The sequence below is a fragment of the Olea europaea genome, chromosome 13 (genome assembly GCF_002742605.1).
Source record: "Olea europaea var. sylvestris chromosome 13, O_europaea_v1, whole genome shotgun sequence".
In the NCBI taxonomy this organism is placed as follows: domain Eukaryota; kingdom Viridiplantae; phylum Streptophyta; class Magnoliopsida; order Lamiales; family Oleaceae; genus Olea; species Olea europaea.
In genome coordinates this window covers 2,909,446-2,930,644 of record NC_036249.1, presented here as the reverse complement: position 1 = coordinate 2,930,644, position 21,199 = coordinate 2,909,446, and the positions used below count along the sequence as shown (strand labels likewise).

The 21,199-nt window shown below is 34.1% G+C and overlaps 3 protein-coding genes across 11 annotated transcripts; all 3 read right to left on the bottom strand.

The window, feature by feature from the left end:
• Positions 1-5,023: 5,023 nt before the first annotated feature.
• LOC111407287 (UDP-N-acetylglucosamine diphosphorylase 2-like) lies at positions 5,024-11,089 on the bottom strand. Its single transcript, XM_023036682.1, has 15 exons — positions 10,819-11,089; positions 10,435-10,489; positions 10,210-10,361; positions 9,502-9,541; positions 8,911-9,003; positions 8,715-8,827; positions 8,561-8,635; positions 7,972-8,011; positions 7,783-7,865; positions 7,604-7,681; positions 7,157-7,300; positions 6,236-6,303; positions 5,688-5,802; positions 5,424-5,580; positions 5,024-5,279 (listed from the first exon to the last, which is right to left on the bottom strand). The coding sequence occupies exons 1-15, from the start codon at positions 10,963-10,965 to the stop codon at positions 5,182-5,184; spliced, it is 1,458 nt and encodes a 485-aa protein (XP_022892450.1). The 5' UTR covers positions 10,966-11,089; the 3' UTR covers positions 5,024-5,181.
• Positions 11,090-13,122: 2,033 nt separating this feature from the next.
• Positions 13,123-16,134, bottom strand: LOC111407286 (thioredoxin O2, mitochondrial). The gene is made up of 6 exons (XM_023036681.1): positions 15,809-16,134; positions 14,663-14,728; positions 14,498-14,548; positions 14,304-14,383; positions 14,152-14,196; positions 13,123-13,412 (listed from the first exon to the last, which is right to left on the bottom strand). The coding sequence occupies exons 1-6, from the start codon at positions 16,056-16,058 to the stop codon at positions 13,314-13,316; spliced, it is 591 nt and encodes a 196-aa protein (XP_022892449.1). The 5' UTR covers positions 16,059-16,134; the 3' UTR covers positions 13,123-13,313.
• Positions 16,135-16,755: 621 nt separating this feature from the next.
• LOC111407285 (APO protein 1, chloroplastic) lies at positions 16,756-20,535 on the bottom strand. Of its 9 annotated transcripts, none has more exons than XM_023036672.1 (6): positions 20,389-20,535; positions 19,794-20,093; positions 19,549-19,663; positions 19,159-19,232; positions 18,059-18,429; positions 16,756-17,919 (listed from the first exon to the last, which is right to left on the bottom strand). In XM_023036672.1, exons 3-6 carry the CDS (start codon positions 19,601-19,603, stop codon positions 17,079-17,081), a joined length of 1,341 nt encoding a protein of 446 aa, XP_022892440.1. In that variant the 5' UTR covers positions 19,604-19,663; positions 19,794-20,093; positions 20,389-20,535; the 3' UTR covers positions 16,756-17,078. The 9 variants fall into 9 exon arrangements, with proteins under 9 accessions (XP_022892440.1, XP_022892441.1, XP_022892445.1 ...); XM_023036673.1 differs by having other exon boundaries at positions 19,932-20,093; XM_023036677.1 differs by having other exon boundaries at positions 19,951-20,093.
• Positions 20,536-21,199: the final 664 nt, after the last annotated feature.

The following is a 21,199-nucleotide window of genomic DNA, read 5'->3' as shown; positions in this document are numbered from 1 at the left end:
TTAATTCCCACATCATGAATTTCAAAGCTTGATCATGAGATTTTTTTATCAACCTTTTTTAGCCACCAAATACGCTCCAACCTTGGTCCCGACCGCTCACCAACATTCAATAAATCTTTGGTAGTTCAGCGCCTATCCCAGATCATATCAGTAAGGATCCTCGATGCAAGTTTGAAGAGGAAGAAAAGTAGATTACAAGCAGCAGGTAAGTTCTCTCAACGATTTGCCAACAGCTTTTGAACTGGTCACCACACTGAATTCTGGTCCAACTGCAGGGTCAGCTGTCTTTCAGGGTCGTCCTTCGCAGAAGGAAAAGAACAGGAGACAAAAGGTGGTGAGTTGAGCAAAATGCTGTCCGATCCTACGTGCTTCATAAGGGAAGATGGAGAAGAGGTGTCTCCAAAAGGGACGAGTGGAGCTAACTGGATATTTATCTGGGATTTTGGTATCTTTTTGTTTTCATCAATCATCTTGACTTTCACAAATTGCAAATTGGCTTTTGATAAAGCTTCCTAATGTGGTGTCAACAAATGATAGATTTCTAATACTTGCTTTACCAATATCTGTTGTCAATGCAATAATGTATTCGACGAATACGAACTCCAATCGATTATATCAGATTTTTTTGCTTATGGAGGTATAACTTAAATGCTGTCTGCAAGGTTAAGCTCTAGTACTGATTCACTTTCTATACTAAAAGGTCTCACCCTTCAATTCAAATGGTACTCCATTTATTTTATGGACTCTAACGCTTATCTTCATATTACAAAATGATATTATGGATGTTGGCTGTATTCATAAATGACTTATGGATTCATGCAAGGAAATATATCAGTACTACTCTATTTGATAGTTTTTAACTCTTTGACAGGTCTTTCCACATCGTGATGCAAAGTTGGCCAATAAATTCTTACTCCCTTTGGTGCCACAGAGATACCGTGCTCCCCATAGCCAATGACTAGATAATCTGCTTTGGTCCCTGTTTAATATCTTTTTTTTCAAAATTCTTTTTCTACATATTTATTTTCAACCACATATTCACACAATAAAATAATTTGCACGTAAATTCTAAATTTTTTCCTACTTTTAAACAACACATTATTCAAAAATTCACTATTTAAAACTTTGTTTTTCTTAAATAATGGCCATCGTACAGGGGCTTGATAATCTGAGAGGATTAGGATGATTTCATATGAACGTCCTCCCTCCCCCCTCTAGAGGTTTATAGACATGATAGTTTTATATGTTCTTTCGTAAATGAGTTTTGTAACCTTGCCAAAAAATTTAATAGATGCTTTGACATAATTTGAGGTGGCAGAAGATGAGTTTAAAACAATCCAATGACATAATGCCTCATGACATTATGTCAAATTTTATGTCAAAGGATTTGGCACTGTAGGCTGTAGCATAATTGTTAATAGACTAATCTTTGCTACCAGCAGAGCATGCAATATAGTTGATATTAACTATTATCTTTCTATATATGGCATGCCAAATGTTAGACTAACCATTTATGTTATAGATCTAAAGTCACAACGATATACAGGTTGGGGACTCAAGTGCTCGTTTTGGAAGGTAGGAGATCCGAATTCTCACTCGTGCAGGGGCGGACTCACATGGGGTCATGTAGGATCAAATGACCCCACAAATTTATTTTATTTTATTTTATTTTTATTATAGAAAAGGGTTGTTGTAACCCGTTTTCAACCCACTTTAATACATACCAAATAAAATCGAAATATTAGATTTTTAATATAATTTTTAAGCGCTCATGGCTTAATTTTTTGCTTCTTAATGGTGAGCGAAATGGTCAGCCATAGCAAAAGTTACGATGTATCAAAGTAGGCCGTTCCAAATTAGTATTTCGAAAATTTTGTTAATATGGTAACTTTTAAAATTTGTCAATGATCATATACTATCCAAATCTACAAATCGCTTGCATCATCTAGAAATTTGTTACGAAAATTTCATCGTAGTTATATCCAATGGTCCAAATAGATATCGAAAATAGTTAAATATGCGTCAAACGTACGTATTAAAAGAAGCGTTTAATTCGTCTTTTAAAAAAAATCAATTATTTCATTAACATTTATTATTTTTTCACAATTACTTTTCCAATATAATTTACATTATTTTATTATGAAATTTTACATTAAATATGATGTCAAAAATTCTAAAATCATTACGAATTAAATGTAATTTGAATTACTTTCTAATTATTTTTTCGTTAAACTTAAATTTCATCTACTTCTTACATCCAATTTGATTTACTCGTCGTCAGCTCAACATCCATAAATGATATGGTAAACAATACTATACATGTAGCAAAATTCATTTAACAATATTGATAATGATAAAATTATAAAACACTTTCAAGATGCCAAAATACGTATTAACTTATTTTTATAAAGATTATATTGTTTTAAAAAATTACACATTAATTTTTGGAGTTAAGCACAACTCGCGAGGATGACCTCACAAGTGATCGGGCCTTCACATGCCCAGCGGGGTCCCCATAAATAAAATAATCCCGACCTCATGTGTGTGTGTATTGTGTCAATCTCGCGATTATTCATGTGGACACTGTAACACGACTCTAATTTTTGATCCCACAACCAAAAACGGTTGGGTCCGCCCCTGCACTCGTGTAAACGTTGGGGACTCTGGAGTCTGATTCTCCCTTTTTCACGATTTTGTGTAGTGGATACTAGGCTTGATGAGAATTCATTATGTACCCAATATCGATTGATGATTGGAGCAAAACAGTGTGTATATATATACTAATTTGGTTCCATGTGATGAACTTATTGATTTAGTTCCATGTACGATGACCTTATCTACCTTCTTATTGGAAAAGAATATAAAAGTATAGGAAAATTGCAACAGATACCTCCAACTTAATAATAATATTGTATTTGATCCTTCAATTATTATTTTTGGGTATTGGGATTCTGTAGCCCTCATTAAAATTATAATATATTTTTCTCTCTCTTTTTATCAATCACATTCTTCAATAAAATAAAATATTACATGTAAACCCAAACTTTTTTTCTTTTTTAACCATATATTTTTCGAAAAAATACTATTTCAAAAATTATAATCTCAAATAATTTCAAAAATACTATTTTATCGTTGTGCACTGAAATGTTGTTTGAGAAACATTAATAATTTTAATAAAACAAAGAAAGTAATTCCACCGATAGAATATTGTAGACATTATTTCAAAAAAGTTCTTCAATAGTTAAAGATTTCTCTACACCGTGAGATTTAGTTGATATATATCGTTGATTCAAAGGAAATGGATAAATAAATAGGCTGATGGAGTCTCTTTGCAACCTCATTTAAAACATGGTAAGAAACCAAATTAAAAGAACTCAAAGCTACTGAGATGAATAAGTAGACAAATGTTCCAAAAACATAATTCCTTTCCATATGCATTCCAAAAGTATGTAATAGAAATTTCTAAAAATTGGAATACAATTGTTTTCAAGAGAAGATGAGCCAATATTACAGCAATTAAGGGAGTATGAGACCCAAACTAAAACTCGCATTAGCATAAAGAGCCTTGAGATTTTTCATTAGAGATTTTAAAACTCATTTTGAGAGCACATTCTTCTCTTTTTGCTCATTATACGAGTCTCGTAATTTATCATCTTGCTTATGGCCTGAGAAAAAAGGATCGAGTTTTCTTTTTGTTTGATTTTCATGACGAGTTAGTATATATAAGTTTGCAAGATTCTAGCATATATATTTTGATGTGGAAGCAACGTGAGTACTTATTTCGTCTCCTCCTCCACCTTCACCATCTCCTCTACTTCCTCACACAAAGAATAATTGAAACTCTGTTGCTTCGACATCTCCTGTGTTCAAGAGAAAAAATGGGGTGAGAAGAGTCGAAGGAAAGTGGGACGTGACCAAATAATAAAGAGTGTCAATGCTCTAGTTAGCCTTTTATTTTTCGATAACTCTAAAATATCATAACCTCAAAAATCTAATAAGATAATATTTGGATTGAAATATCTCTAACTCCTACCAACATTATAAATTGGCTCCAGCAAACAAAACATTACTATATTTTTAAACTTCTAGAGAACTGCAATCACAATGCTAATTATTTTCTCTAAGTTTGGATTTAATGTATTATTTTTAATTTTTCTAGAAAACAAGCATACACGGAAAGATATTCACAATATTAGTGTTCCCATAAGTGTTGCATTTAGTCTCGTATATTTTTATTTTTGGAAGCGACAAATGCTAAAACTCAAAAAGAAAATAAGTTCAACCAATGGTAAAGCTAGATGTTCTTAATTGTGGGATCAAAAATTAATTTACAAATTTTTTCAAGATATATAACATCAATGGAAACAATTCTATATATTATTATATACGTTGTCCATGGAGTACCAAGTTTACATACACTGAAAATGCTAGAAAAATTTCCCGTTTTCTTATACTTACAACTAGCGATTCCTATGACATTATAAATGAAATCACTATCTTTTTTTCTTTTTCAAACAATTCAAAATGGTGGGTGAAAATTAATATTAAAAGTTAAAAGTTAGGAAACAACTTTGAAAGTACAGTAACCATTCAAAAGATAAAGTCCAACCACTATTAAAAATGAATTTTGCTATATATACACCCCGTTTACAGATAGGCATACAGACTGAAGTGGATGACTTAAAACTGGAATTTTACCCGAAATTTAAAATCACCAAACCCTACTCCTCACTACTTAGGAGCGAAATGGTAGTTCCGGAGAAGTCAGGTGGTTTTCACTAGTGAAGTACAAGCCTATTCATTTATTTACCAATCATATTTACCGTTTATTAGAAAACAATTTATGTACCAATCATATTTACCGTAAGTCTAATGGATCCAGCAAGTCTATTCATTTATCTACCAATCATATTTATCGTTTATTAGAAAATAATTTATGTAATCCCAATTTTGCAGGCTTACGAGGAACACTGAAGAAGCCAATGGAAATAAATTTCCTGCTTCGTCTTCATTTTGAATACCATAAACCAAAGTAAATAGATTCATTGGATCTTATTTATTAAACAAACTTCCTTCACCATTGCCGAAACATAATGTGTGACAAGTACAAGCCTCATTTAATGAACAAAAAGAGAAAAATGTGCTCAAATTGAGTTTCAAAATCCCTAAATATAATCTAAACTAATATGAGATTTCACAAGGTGCGTGAAACGTTCTTCCACGGCAAATAGCTTCAAGGTTTTCTCCAGCATATGAACAAAGTGGTGAAACTTCCACACCTGATTCAATATCAACTAACACTTATTTTAGTTTAACAAAAAATTTGATTTGTTTCTTCTATATTTCATCCAGATTTAATATATAGCCAGGCAAATAATCAAAGCATTATTTCTCTAAATTATGGGTGCCCACAAATACTTTACCAGTAGCATATAAAGGCACTGAATGTGTCAAGAAGCCACCTGCAGCAACCACCCAACGAGCATGTAGACGAAGGACAAGCAGACGAGCACTGTCTGGAGTATCGAAATTTGACCCATTGGCATTTTTCACTGGTGCAAATTCTTCTTCACGCAGTACCTATATTGGAAAAAATCCATCCAAAAGTTATTTCAGTGCCATGTATGAATCTATTCCTTCAATAGCAATGTATTTAGGACAGCTTCTCAGAAAGGAATAATTATTACCTCAAAAAGGGCAGTTGAAGGAGCGTAAGGAAACGCATCAAATATAAATTGTTCAAGTTTATATCCTACTGTATGTCCATGAACCGAAGGAATTTTCTTCTCTGCTAGATGATAGCTGCAATCATTAAGCAAAGCTTTCTACATCAAATCCCAATGGCGGTGATACAAGCAATAGTAAGTCTAAATCATTAAGTAACATATGACAAAATTTACTGATGCAGTAAGAAAAAGGGGAAAAATAAATAAATAACTGTCCAATAACATAAAAATGTGCATGCGCAAGAGGAAAAGTTAGATGAAGTTCAAGCAGACTAATAATTTAAAGATCAACAACAATTAGAGAAAATGATGTTACAAATTTTTCTAAACATAAGGATATCTGAGTTCTAAATTATCGCCGAAGATTTAAGTCAAAAACATTGTCACAATACTCAAAATCTGCATTCATAAAATATAAACATATAATCGGTGCTCATTAGATAATTATTGTGAGTGTGTGTATATGTGTGTGTGTGTAGAGAGAGCGAGAGAGAGCGAGCATTACTGACATGCTGTCTTTCTCGAGACCATTTGCTACTTGGTTTAGAAAATCCAACGTGAACATATGTAGGCATACCTGAAGCACAGAAGGCAATATATATCAAATGAATTGAAGCATTTATTTATTCAATTTCTAGACTATACACAAAAAATGTCAACTGCAGAAGAATAGCTCTATTCCTATTTGATAATCAACGACAAGCAATAGAAAGCTAATTCAAACAGAAGAAAATGCCCAAATTAAATTAAATAGAATTATCGTCCTTTTATAGTTTTCGCACTAAACCATCTCTAAACTGCTGACTGATATGAAACTAAAATGCAAATAGACTCCTCCATGTTTAAACCGGGCATAAAGAAGGAGTCAAGAAAGTCAATATATAGATTACCTAAGCATGAGATTTAAATTTTCAGTTCTTGTTCTTGTTTGGATTTCAACCTTTTCATCATTTTGATTTTTTACTTTAAAGATAATAAATAGGCAAAAAGTGATTTTTAGCATTAACGAAGAGGTTAAGCTAATGAGGAAAGTTTGAATTGTAAGCAGTATGTCTGAATACAAGATAATGACATTTGCAAAAATCGATTAAGTTCTACTGTACACTGCCTCAATAAAACTTGAACTAACTCATGTAGCATTTCTACAAGTCTCGTCTGTTTCCCCGTGTTTCTCAAGAGCTTCCTAATAAGTTACTATTCAGGACTTCATAATTTTTCAAGCATCCCCATAGATTTTAACATAATTTGTTGATAAGTATCTGTTAAGATTTTTGAGATCATGCAACATTATAACACGCAAATCAGCTTATAAAACTCAAGAAATCCCCTTCCAAAAAAACAGAAATACGGTATCAAACGTATGGACTGATTTTAAACTGATAATAAGCAAAGTAACTCAAAAAGAGTAACAAAGTGAGAAAGGACAATACATTGCTCCAACAAAAGCGAAGACGACCAGTTTGCTGATTTATAGCACTGGCCAATGAGGGGTCTAATTCACTATATTCAACCACAGAAAGCGGTCCATCTTTACCTCGCCGTACAAAAACACCAACCTTCTCTTGTGGATATGCCTACAATATAAATCAAGAATGACATTAGAATTCAAGCATTTGATCTACTAAAAGTTTAAGTTTACATATGCTTATAAAGAAAAATAATCACGAAATTTGAAAGAAATGGAAAGTACATTCATTTTTTTCATGTCATGCCCACGACGGTGAACAAGAGCCTTACAATAATTAAACAGAAAAATATGGTAGTTAAATGTTGCATGGCTGCAACCTAATTCAATTGCAGCATTAAATCCTGGTGCAGTTGAAAAGCAGGCATAATAGGTTTGCATGATTGAATCTGATAATAACAAATTTATTCACCTTTCGGACCACTTTTGCAGCAGCAGAGGCACCTTTATCAATGAAATAACCCAAAAAAGTTGGATCAGCAACACGTACCTGTTTCAAGAACATTTCTTTGAATTTCTGAATAGAATATGACTCGAGAAAAGATAAACTACAAAAATGGCAAAATGCTAGCAAACATAAGGAAAGCTCACCAGAGCATTGTCAACTCCATAGCAATCTAAGAATTTAATGCCTCTCATGGACATATCTTCCAACAACCTTGAAGATTTCAAAGCTGAAAATAGAATTTCTATTGAAATTAAGAAGTAATAATTACAAAAGAAACAGTTTCACATTAATCAATACATCAATACAATGCACTAAATCTTGATTTAGCCTACCTGAATAAACTCCACCATTTCCATCAGGAGACTTAGCAACCTGGCCTCGGAAAATTAGGTTCTCATTATGACCACATATTAAAAAGTGTGTTCATAGTCCAAAACAAGTATAAAACAGAATAAAGAAAGACATTAATACCATTCTTCTGTGACAGCCTTACTGATTTAAATATAAGTTGAATTAGAAATGTTCCTATAAGATAGAAGAGATGCTGGCTGTCGTGTTTCTGTCTTAACATTTGTTTGGGAAGTGTGTGTGGGTAGTACTTGTGGGTCACTCAAAATGTGTGGATAAAAAGTTGCTTTGAGTATTTATAAATAGTATAAACATATGCCAAACATAGGCTTAGTCAAAGCATGTTTTAAATTTCCCATTAGCATAATATTTGATACACATTTTAAAAACAAAAACAGAAAACTGTGTGCTTTAATGTCAATAGTATACTAGTCGAAGACTTGATTCTATGCTTCATAACTATATCTAACAGTTCTGTACAATAACCTTTGCTAATTTAAATATCAATTACGAATTTAACAAGCTCCAGGTAAATCATATGGTTGCCAATTAAATTTGCATAACCAACCCTACTCTGTATGGAGTCTCCATGATAAATCTTCCGTCCTTAGAGACACAAGGTATTGTTCCCTGCTGGAAGAAGGTGACCTACATTGAAAATTGTCTACCATGAGCCAATAAAGAAATAACAGTGGAATCAAATAATAAAATAAGTATAAATTCTTACTTGATTTTGTTCAAGGCCAAAATATTTATGGCTTTCAAAGAATTTGCGGGTGAGTTCATCAGTGAACGGGCTAGTCATTATGTACCAATGTATCGGCTTAAAACTTGTAGAACCTGTGTACTAAAGAATGATAAGTGCTGCACTTTAAATGAATTAGCCAATTAGGATTGTGCAGGATATAGAAGATGCAAATTACCTTCGTTGACTGATTGAGATGCTAATCTTTGGACACACAATATTCGCTCAGCTTGCAGCTGGAAAAGTGATTTACCAGATGGAAGTTTGATATCTGAATTAAAATTACAGTACTATTATTACAATCAATACATGGTACAATCTTCAAAGTTCCAGATATTGGAAAGCAAATGCCTAAAAGAAAAAATAAGTTCTTGCATCCATAGAACTTAATAATCACTTGCCTATCCCTTTAAAGAGGCCAAAACGGGTGAGGCACAAGATGAGAAACTGTCTTCATAAACCCGCGCATTAAAAAATCACAGGTGAAATCATTCAATGAGACAGCGAATGAAGAAAATAGTCTCATGGAATAATTTAGAAGAAAATGAGAATTTTTCACACTGCTTGGAAAGAAGAGTATGTGTTTATCTGCTTGTTTCTTTACATTTTTCTCTTTTATTTTGGGATGAAGGTGAACCCTGGGGGGAGAAAAATAATAAAGCCTAAGGTGATAGAGAACAAAATTGTTAAAAAAATTCAAACGGGATTTACTTCAATGACCATAGATTTCACTGAATTGTCTATATATATATATATAGTGATTACTTACTAAAACATCCTTTTGGATCTGAACTCCCTAGGCGAGTCCCCTGCATTTGAAACTCAATCATGAGGAAATACATTCGAGAAGCAACTAAATTCATAATTAGTTGAGTGCCACGATCCATCTCAAAATTGAAGAGTACAATACTGAGATACAGGATGACAGATGATATGGGACAATAGTTTACTGAAGGTAAAACTATAATAAATATAGTTGCAACTTTCTGCACCCAAGCATAAACTTGGTTTAGTCCATCCAGTTGTTTTAGTCTTCCTTTTAAATAATGGACCAAGGGACATGACATTGCAGGGTCCATAAGGCACAATTTACGACATTATTATGTAGTTTTTCCTGGACAACCCTTTTCCATACTTTATGCATGAGATCATTCATAACGGAACACAAGTTAGTGTATTCCCCATGAAACGGATAGTGATAATTAAATACTATTCCAAAATATTAACAAAGCATGCTTTTTGTTTGTTTATACTAATAAGTCAAGACTTTCATCGTCACATTGTAATTAGTGCATGCTTTTCAAAAAGTAGCATCTCACCGAACTCTATCACAAAAGGTAAACACCATTTCATGCACCATCTTTAAAAAATGGCATATCCTTTTTATGTTCTTCAAAGTTTTTGTTATAGCTTGTAAACACTCCAGAACATTCAAACTGTTAATTTAACTAAAAATACACGGTGATTAACAACATACCTGTCCACCAGATAAAAGTAACACACCCAACTTCCCATCTGATATGGCCTTTAATCCCATTTTCCACCACCTCTCTCTTTCTTCCATTGTACGCTCCTCTACCATTGATACACTGCTCTCTGGCACTGGCTCTATCGCTGCTGCCGGAAGCCCTAAAATCACAAATTTTCATATGAGCAAAAAGAATCTTATTTGCATATGCATAAACAAATAGAAAGACGAAACCTTGTGACTGAAATGAACATCGAGTGATCCGATCCATCCTTGGAAGATCTATGCTCTGCAATAAATTATTTGTACACCAAAAATTATAATTGAATAAATTAACTGAAAAGCATATCTTAAAGAACAAATAATAACTGCTACTTCCGCAGTGAATGAATTATACTTCCTCCAACACATACGAATTATTCGCCTCCACAATCCACACAACCACGAAACTGTTTCAAAGTTGCAGTTCTTTATTTCTAAAATCAACAATAAAACAAACTTACCCAATCATCTAGACTTTGTTCATAATGTTAAAAAAAGAACAGACTACTAGCAGAAACATGAATCAATCAAAACGGCAACGATTTATTTCCATAGGAGATCTAAAAGCATTTTGACCTCGATGTCCTTGACGAGAAGTTCACGTTCTTCAGGAGAGAGCTCATCCCAGAGGGCAAAAGCGTCTTCTTGTCCATAATCTTTAAGCCTCTCGAGCAGCGTCTGTGGTGGAGACGACGTCGCATTGTTATCCATCACAGGCTCCATCACTCTGTAATCTTCCGTCTCCAGATCTTCTCTAGATCTATTGTATATACAGAGCGAGATAGTGAGTTCTGGTGTGAGAGAGAGGGAGCGGTCAGTTGGTGGCTATACGGAGAAACAGTGGCAAAGAAGACAAGAATAAATTGAGCCGCTGTTTGAGGGAAATGACGAATATAACCGTGATGATTCACCGACATCGGCTTCGTATTCGGGGATAATTTAGGGAATTTCATTTTGGACCAAAACTAGTCAAGGTACTGCCTTCTGAATATTTTCATTTTTATTTCTATTTTGGTAGATAAACTTCTTAATATTCCCATTTCCGTCGACAGCTTTCAAACATAAAATTCCTCAAAAGAATAGTTACCAACTCTTCTTCGAACTCCAAATATCTTAGAAAATAAGAGCAAACGAATTGCCCCCAGGGCACATCTCCAAGTGGTAAAAGGGGAGGGTGAAGAAATCCAACTTTGTTTGAGGCTGCCGCATCAAGGGTTCGAATCCTGAAATATGGATTTGACTCTTGGGTAAGTGCAAGTGTACAAGTAGCCTTCCACCCTGTACCCTTGGAGGCATAACCTGCAATTTACCTCCCTTACGATACTCCATGACAGGGGCGGTGGGGGACCCTTAAGGTTGGGGTTCAACCTTTAAATAAGAGCAAACGAATTTCTTTATCAAAATTTTCAATTCAATGTTTACCAACCCTCTATCGACCTCCAAATTTCTTGTAAGAAAACAACAAATGAGTCCTCTATTATATATTCCTAGCCTCTAAGGGGAAGGGACATCATTTTTGAATGAGAGAAGTCGAAGCATCTTTAATTTTAAGCTATGAAGTTGTATACACCGTACATGAACGATGATTTATGAAAAACGAAATATCTCGTAATTTTGTTTAAAATTTATAAAAGGTACTAATATGGTAGGAAATATGCCCTGCACCTAATTCTCCAAATAAATTATGATTTTTAATTGTTGATTCCTAATTGTGAAATTGACTCTTCAACTTCATTCTAAGTGATGTCAAGTCATAGAAGCACTAATATTTACAAATCAAGAATGTGCTTAAGACAATTCAATTTCTATAGAGTTTCAATAAAAAAAAAAATACATGGTATATATAATTTTTTTATGTTAAATAAATGCGTCAAGATTTAAACTAAAGTTTTTAATTTGTGTTTGACATTATGTGAATTCATCTTATTTAAAAATTGAAACTATAAAGGAAAAATAATATACATGTTTATTTAAATATTATATTCGATATTTTGCATGTCGCGGAAATTTCTAATAAATAATAAATTGTTGGCATAGCCATGCAATTAAAATGTTATCTTCTTCAATCATTAATATTGTAGATGAAGTAATTAAAAAATAATTACTTTGGTGTTTGGCGATCGCCGCACACCTAATCGGGCCTTTTTATAATGTGGTTATGATTATTTTACTTGCTTTAAATATTTAAAAATGGTGGTTGAATTATTACAGAATTATTGATGCGTCCTTCCTTCCTATAATTGCCAAACCTTATCAATTTGTCCCATGTTAATATATAAAAGGCGTAACCTTTACATAAGATCCTAAACCGAAAAGGCTAAGATGATATTAACTATTTCCATGTGCACTCATCAAATAAACTATAATCAAGTTCTTAAATTTCTCAATGCAATGTTCGTGTAATAAACTTACGTTTAGTCCCATTTTCAAAAGAAATAAGTTATTTGTACAATGGATTTGTACAACATGTTTGACAATGATGTAGGTGTCAAAAAAGTATTGATGAAAAAGATAAAGTATTTTTCAAACTGTCCAATGATAATCTACCACGTAACATGTTGTCAAACTTATTCCAAAAATTATTGTACAACAAGCATGATTCTTTTTAAAAACTCATTTTTAATCATATATTTTATGAATCCGCAACTTTAATCAACTTTTCACTCAATTGATCAACTTTCTATCAAAATTTACTAAAAATCCTATCTTTAACTAAATCAAATACGGACAAAGTATCGCGTGCTACCATGAGTAACTTGATTAGGTGATGATTAGTTAGGTAAGTACTATGCAAATTGAATGAACTTGATATTGAGTGTGAAATATTTATACAGCTATTTTTCAGTAAATACAAATTTGAATTAAATGGAAAAACCAAAAAGATATAGGTGCAGCCGGCACGTGCCATATAGGTATGTATTTAATTCTGCAGCAAATACAAAAAATAAGATTTTTCTGTTAATAAAATTAATCTGATGACTGAATTAGAACACCAAGTCACTGAAATTATAGGAATTAAAATAACACATTTTGTTTGAAGCCAAGGCATAAAACATGTACTAAAGCTAGATTCATTTGTAGAGTGCTTCCATGGTATCCCTCAAACGTTCAACATCGGCACCAATAACTTCCGATGCCTTTTTACCATTCTGAAAGAAGTGCAGGGTAGGCTGCATCATGCAAATATCGTTAGCAATGGAGTGATTCCAAGGAGAACATAAAAGTGAAACATCGTTAATCATGGGAGACATGCATCAAGAACTCTTGCTCTTGCTCTTAATTTTGCCACGTAGTATTTCGTAAATTACAGCCTTAACTCTTGCATTCAAATTACAGATGACTCTTCCCCCCCGCCCCCCACACCAAACAAAACAAAACCATAAGAAATCCCCTCGATTTCACTTCTTGAAATTTATCTGATGATGATTTATACTTCAAATTAGTTCTACAGAAGTTTTATTTTTAAAAAATGAACCAAGTTTCTTATATGTAATAAACTTGTGGCAGGCTATCTAAACCATTATGTTGCCACTATTTCTGATACATCGCTAAATCTAGAGAAAGATCCTTCAATATTTGATACATCACTACACCTAGAGTCTAGAGAAAGATTCAACGAAATCAAATCTGTTGCAGCTAAATTAACCTTGATCTAACTCTCCCATTTCCAAGTAAATAAAGGTTTTCTTAGGTCACATCTCGACAGCCTATATCACCGTTCTTTTAATTTATTCTTCATCCGGTTCTACCTTCATTATTGACGTGTTAGAGTTACAATAATGGTTTTATATCCACAGGTGGGCAGGGAGAAGAAAAGAAAACGGGTTTTTGGCCTTACACAAGGTGACGGAGGTGAGTGTCAACATGCATGAATAATACTCAAACATAATAACTAGAAAGTAGCTTTACCACCGAATGGATATTCAACTTGCTTAAAGTATTTCCAAGCTCTTCCTGCATATTTTCAGCAGTTTATAGTTACCAAGGGAAGTAGGCCAATTCTCAGAAACACTACTCAAAGACTTAGAAAGGAACCAATCGAGTCCGAAAGATTATCTTACCTTATCTATATCAATTTTATATGTGGTGACATGAGGGTATTTCTCACTCAATTGCCCAATGATAGGTGATAACAACCTGCCTGAAAATGATCAAGCATATTGTGAATTCAAGGAAAAATAGTTTATTAATCAACTCCTCTTCATGACTCAAATGAGATTAGGATACACGCCAGAAGACGTGATACTGAACTTACAGGGTCCACACCAAACTGCTGTAAAGTAAAATATTGCTGGCAGTGATTCATCTGACACCAAAATTTCAATTACAGTCAGCAGTGAAATTATGCAAAATCTACGAGTAAAGTATAGGCTAATACCAGTTAATAAAAGTAAACAGTACATGTATTATACATTTATACCTTGAACTTTCTGAAGTGAATTAGTAAACTGCTCTTCAGACTCAATCAACACGATATTGCTCGGATCTGTAGTTGAAAGTGCAAAAAGTGCTAATCTTTCAGAATATCAAAGTTACATGCCAATAGAGGATTGGTGCTCAACAATAAATGATTACTCATCTAGTTTTAGTAGTAAAATCAATATCATCCAGGACGTATCTAAAATCGTGTATCTATTGCACTTGTGAGTGACTAACCAAAGCAATTTAATCACTATTCTCAATCATTTAATTTTCGCTTCAAAACGACTAAGATCATGATCAAATGTGAGAATTCGGATATTTTCATCCCATTATTTATTGACGATTTCATATACCTTTTCATGATGCTTGGCAATGCATAAGTTAAGAAATGAACTTCCGCAAACCAACACCAATTTCTCATTTCTCATCAACCAATCTATTTCCAAGTCCTCACCAGTCAGCACATTACTTTCTTCATTTCAACATAAATATATGAAACAGTCACCAACTACTCTTCCCAAAAAATTGGCCCTAGAATGACACAGCGTACAAAAGAACATTTATGAACCTTACTTTTGCACTAAATGTAGATAGTTAACATCCCAACTGTAACTTATCATTTTAACTGAGCTTCACCCACAAAGAGTTCACTCATCATTAGGGCCTCCCTTTCGCTAAATGAGTAGAACCAATGGATTTATTTCAAACTTTTCCACAAAACTGATTGTTAGTACTGATTTAGATCAATGACGTGTCAATTCATTTACATATTTTACCAAGATACAATAAGTTGGCATGATTACATAAATTCGTTTTGTAATTCCTTTCCAGACATTTCAGCAGCAGTTTCTCTGTTTCTTTCTTTTATTGTTGGGTTGTGGAGGGCATTTAGCACGGATTTATTGAACTTAAATCACATTTATTTTCTAGTTTCACAAACTAATGCTCACAAATGAAGAACTAAAACTTTTAAAAACAAATCAGATTTTCTTTACAGAGTTTCACCAAATTCAGTAATGCATCATTTGCCCAAATATTCATCATACTTATACATATAAATACTATTAATTTGTCAATCCTTTAATGTATTAAATAACCCAAATTACACACACACACGCACGCACACATAGAGAAAGGAAGAGACCTGAGGAAGCTGAAGAGGAGAAGCTTCGGGAATGACTATAAACATGGAACGATTGTAAATTCGAATTGGGAGTAAGGGCGATTTGGGAAGTGAATAGCGGGGTGGGCTGAACATCGGCGAGAGTGAGGTACGAAACGGTGGCCGCGGAGGATAGAATTAGGTTTTCGCCAATCGAAGATGACCCAGAAGCCAGCAACGGGGTTCTACCGCTGCGTGTTAAACGACGCAGTATCATGCTCACTCCCTTCATTTTCTTCTCCTAACTTCCTAGAGAGTTTTTGCTGGTAGTCTGTCACTGTGTGAAGTTTTGGGCTTTTCTTTTGGGTAATAATAAAAGAATAACGCTCTCTGCACCAATCCACGCAATTTTCTTGGGCTTTAATCTGCTACAAGTCATGCAGAAATTCATAGGATTTTGCTAAGTGTCCATAATAAATGTACGTAAAGGATTACATAATATGATATGGTGAGAAAAAATTGATTGAAAAAGTTAATTGTGTTTTAAACATGCGAATGATGGAATGACATGTGACATTATGGACATTCTTATATATATATGTTTATGTACCGATCAAATTCATATGATACGAAAGAGTTATTTTCACCAATAGTTACTGAAGTTTGGGTATGATTTCAAGTTGGTCACTGACGTTTATAATAATCTCACTAGCGGTCACTAGGTTTGAAAAATTGAACGCGACAGTTGTTAATAATCATACGACTAAGGGTGAAATCATTATAAACTTTAGCGACTAGGACCCGTTTGAGCCTAATTTTTTAACTCAAAGAATGCATTTTAAAATAATAAATTGATGGAAATATATTGTTAAGAATGAAGAAATTTTTTTTTAGATTTGCAAATAATATTATTTTTCTAAAGATTGTGTAATTAAAATGAAGAGGGAAAAATGCATTTTGAAAATAATATGGATCAAACAAAGGCTATGTTGATTATAATATGTAAGTAATCAACTTGAAACTTTATATGAACTTCAATTACAATCACTACAATTAACTCTAGAAAAACACAGTCACTAACAATTAAGAGAAAAATCACTACTTCTAATCAAAATGTACAAACTCCTCCACCTCTAATTTATAATTATGTAGAATCCAACTAGTCCTGTGCAATGCTCGACAAGATTCATCACCGGGACTGAGATCAAGCTAAAAAGGCTAAAAAGATAATTCGACAGAAAAACTTGGCAACCAACGATCCGCCCGCACTTCACTCAGAATCTTAAAGGACGGGGGTTCTTGAGAAACCTTGTTACGCAATTAAGCGAGCCTCCTCACTTTCCGGCACCACAATGTCAAGTCTCATCATTGGCCTGTACTTATAAGGTATTCGAGCACCCGCCTGCATACACAGTTCAACCACGGCTGGAGCCTTTCCATAGAACCTCTTGAGTGCACTTGTCAGTGGAGGCCCTTTCGGATCTTCAACATGCCATACGTAATTTGGGGGGAACACTTCATCGACTGTGGCATCTTGCCAGCCATGCTTTCCATCTCTCCATTGGTGCTTAAATTCACCACAAAGTTTAGCATTGTGGCCCCTGGGACCCACATGAACCTCCGAGCAGTATCCACATGCCTTCACTGTGTACTTCTTCATTAACTTCCGCAAGCCCCATTTTACTTTCTCGTATGCGTTCATAGTCTCTTGTGCAATTGTAGGAACCTCTGACTCTACCGGAGGAGGAACGCGCTCTAGAGCTCGATGAGTGTCGAGGTCCACAATTGATGAGCCTGAATAACCAAAGCTGTGAGGTCCAGGTGGTTCCTCAACAATTCCACCAATATCGATTATTTTCTTCCCAATCATTCGAATGGGTTCTGTCCTCCTCCTTGATGGATATTCTGGTAACTCAACACCAGCTTGGATGCCGAGTTCAACAATTGCAGGAATTCTCTCGTAGTTAAATCGAGTGTCGTGTTTAATGCGCCGACCAAATGGATCGTACATATGATATGACTCAATGGGGATAAGTACATCATTAATAGAACCCTTCACCCATGAGTGAAAACTTCTGCGGCTTCCACTGGTTTGGCCACAACAATCTTGAATGTCATGTCCACTTTCGGCAATGTGGATTTCAGAGCACTCACTGCCAAAAAAATAAAGGAAGGAGCACTGGATAATTACTTCCCGTTGCCCAATACATCTATTATTGATCAATATATGACCACAAAATGAGAAAAAGCAGTATAAGTAAAAAAAAATTCCTCCTCTACTTTACAAGTTACCTACAAGCGTGGATGGGAATAACGTGCAAGAGCTGTGCAAGTCCTCTAATTAATATTTTCCAAGCATCAAGTACTTCATAAGCAACCGGAATAAGATCAGGTACAAGAAGTCCATTTTTAGGAGGCTCAAGAGGCTTCTCTATTCCCTTTTCGGCAAGCTTCTTATCAGCTCTGGCAGCCTCCTGAATCTTCTTTAGAGGTATGGGATAGGGTTTCTTCTTTTTCTTGGGCAGTATTGGAGGAAGATCCATATTTTGAGGTACTGCATCATGTTTCTTTTTGTTGTAACCTACTCTAGCCTGTCTCCTTTCAGCGCAAAAGAAGATACTAGGTCTACCTGTGGCACAGGCATCCTCATATAAATGGCCAAACTGCAATTGAAATCCAAATTGTCAACCTCCAGATCAAATACCCTTAAAAAATAAAGATGGCATCAAAAAGTATATTTCTAGGCATTTAAGTCAAATCATGGCCAAGACTTCAGAGCGTGTAAACTTAACTCCCGGTTCAAAGTTAGACAAAGAATAAATTTGATTATATATGCAAACAGCATGTAAGTATTTAATTCAGATACAAGAAACTGCATGCAAGTATCTAATTAAGATTCAAGAAAGGGTATAAAAGGGCACCCTCAAACAAGTAGGGACAAATTCTCCTACAAAACAAATGATAAGGGATTTTGTCGATGGAAGAACCTATCGTCATTTTCCTTGTTCACTTGCAAAAGACTCATTCATGCCCATCAAACCTAGAGGTTCATGGTGCTGGTGCTGGTGCTGGTGCTAGAAACATGATGAATAGAGAATGCATCAAAAAGATCCTAATCTATGGCTTCATGGACTTAAATATGAAAGCAATAAAACTATAGATACCCTTTGATTTAGAAGTAGTAATTTTGAGAGCCTCCTACGAACTCAACGTTCTATTTGACAACAACTTTCTCCCCATCTGGAAATCTATATGAGGGAGGATTATAACATGATTCTACTACACTCAATATCTGCTATGTAGCTTGTTTTCACCAAAGAAGATATATAAAAATGAAGAAACATAAATATGATGATGTGGGCAAAAGAACTCTGGAAAATAGTGAAAGATACCTTTGACCCATAAAAATACAACATTGAAACCGGTAGTTGGTGCATCTTACGCTCTGTGGTGCCAAGAAAAGCACCTGAAAAGAAAGATAAAAAAGCATCAAGCAACCTGGAGTAGAATGTCACTTTATATTTAATTTCACTAGAAATTAAATGGACACACATGCTGATACTGAGTTATAGTGTTGCTATCATCTCTCAAGCACCATAATGTATTCAACACAAACAAACAAAGTATTGTTCCCAATATATACGTGCTTTTATATTTGCTGTTAAGATATTCAAGGAATACGATAGATGCATGTATTGGCAGGAAAAAGTCATTCCATTATAGCATATGACCATAGGTAGTTGGTAGCATAAAGTTAATAGAAGGACATTTATGGTTCCTACCCTTAATTGAAGGACTCCATGGAGCAAAAGCTGCTGCTGGAAACTGTTGAAGCATTTATCTCAATATGTCCTGTAGAGTTTTCCTTGTCCCCCAAGAGAAACCAAATTCCAGAATCTGAAATTTGAAATTACAAATTGATAAACTGAGTTGGGCAGTTATGTTCTGAAAACTGCAATTAACACCTGAAATAAACAATTTGAGGGATGAACAAAGCAATAAACAATTTGACGAGATAACTTTTTACCCTAAGGAAGGAAACAATTGCTCATCAATTTTGTAGCAAAAATATATAGAAGGTAATCCAAAGACCAGAACGGTATATAGAAGTCAAAACCCACGCCAATATGGTGAAAATAGACTCGATCAAGTTGAAATAGACTACCATGTTTTCCTCTGTTTACCAAATCAACTCACGGACACGCATTGAGGGGTGGGGAAGGCATGGTGCCGGTTGGTGTGGAGTGAAGGTAGTGTTGCACCTGAGCCAAGTTATGATTAGAGTCATCACTGGAATTCTCAATACTTCAGATGAACAATTTCCAGACTAAATAAAAGACAAGTATGTTAGTTAACAAAAACACTCAATTCGAGCATAAATTTCATATTACTTTTCACAAAAGAAATAACATTACCAAAAACATGAACCCTGTATATTAACAAAGATTTCTTGCTGGCAATAGTGATTGAGAAAAACAAATGCCAATACAAAAAATAGAACTGGGAACATCAGATAGATGAAATCCTCTAATTACAACATTACATAAGAACATATCTTATAAGTAAAGTAGCAATAGTAGAATATTTAACACGTTATTTAAATAAATAAATAAAAATCAAACCTCTTGCAGTTCCAAGTATTCGTTTAACGGTGTCTGATGTTTAACCTTTGATCGTCAATGGCAAGGGAACAAGAAAAAGAAAGAGGAATTTCAATTGAAGAATGGCGGTGGCGGAATAGGGCTGGCGGGTGCGAGGGAGGAGCAAAAATTGGGGGGAAATGAGTTGGAAAGGCCACACCTAATAGACATTTTGTCCAATTGGCCTTTGACCAAAATTATAAAAATAAAAAAAAAAATTTAATTATTTAAAAGTGTCAAAAGACTTTTTTACCCTTAACTTGTAAAACAAAAATGAAGAAGAAATTAGAGTTTTTTCCTAAATTTGCTGAACTCGTGACTTGAACCTTGGATGGAAAGAAAATATTTTAACTTCACAACCATTATGGCAAGTGATGGTCCTTTATTTTTTGTGAGCAAAGTATATATATTACATTTAAAAAAATTGTTTCATTTTCACTTCAAATATAAAATTTAATTAAAATTAAATTTTAACAATAACCCACCGGTTGAACCATTGACCCGGTGATTTTTTTCGAGTAGATTATCGGGTTGGCTCTAATATCTATACATTCATGTTCTAACACACACAACATTCTCTTCCTTCGAATTCAAAAAATCTTCCCCTTCAAAATTATCTTCTCGTTAGAATTTGAACTCTTCTTTTTAAGTTTAAGGTCATCTCTTCTTCGTAATAGATCTCCGATGCACCCAAAGTTTTAACATTGTCCATAACTTAGCAACTAATTGAAAACAATTATTGAGTCATTTATTCATTAGACACCTATTATAACACGTGAAATTTTTTAAAATA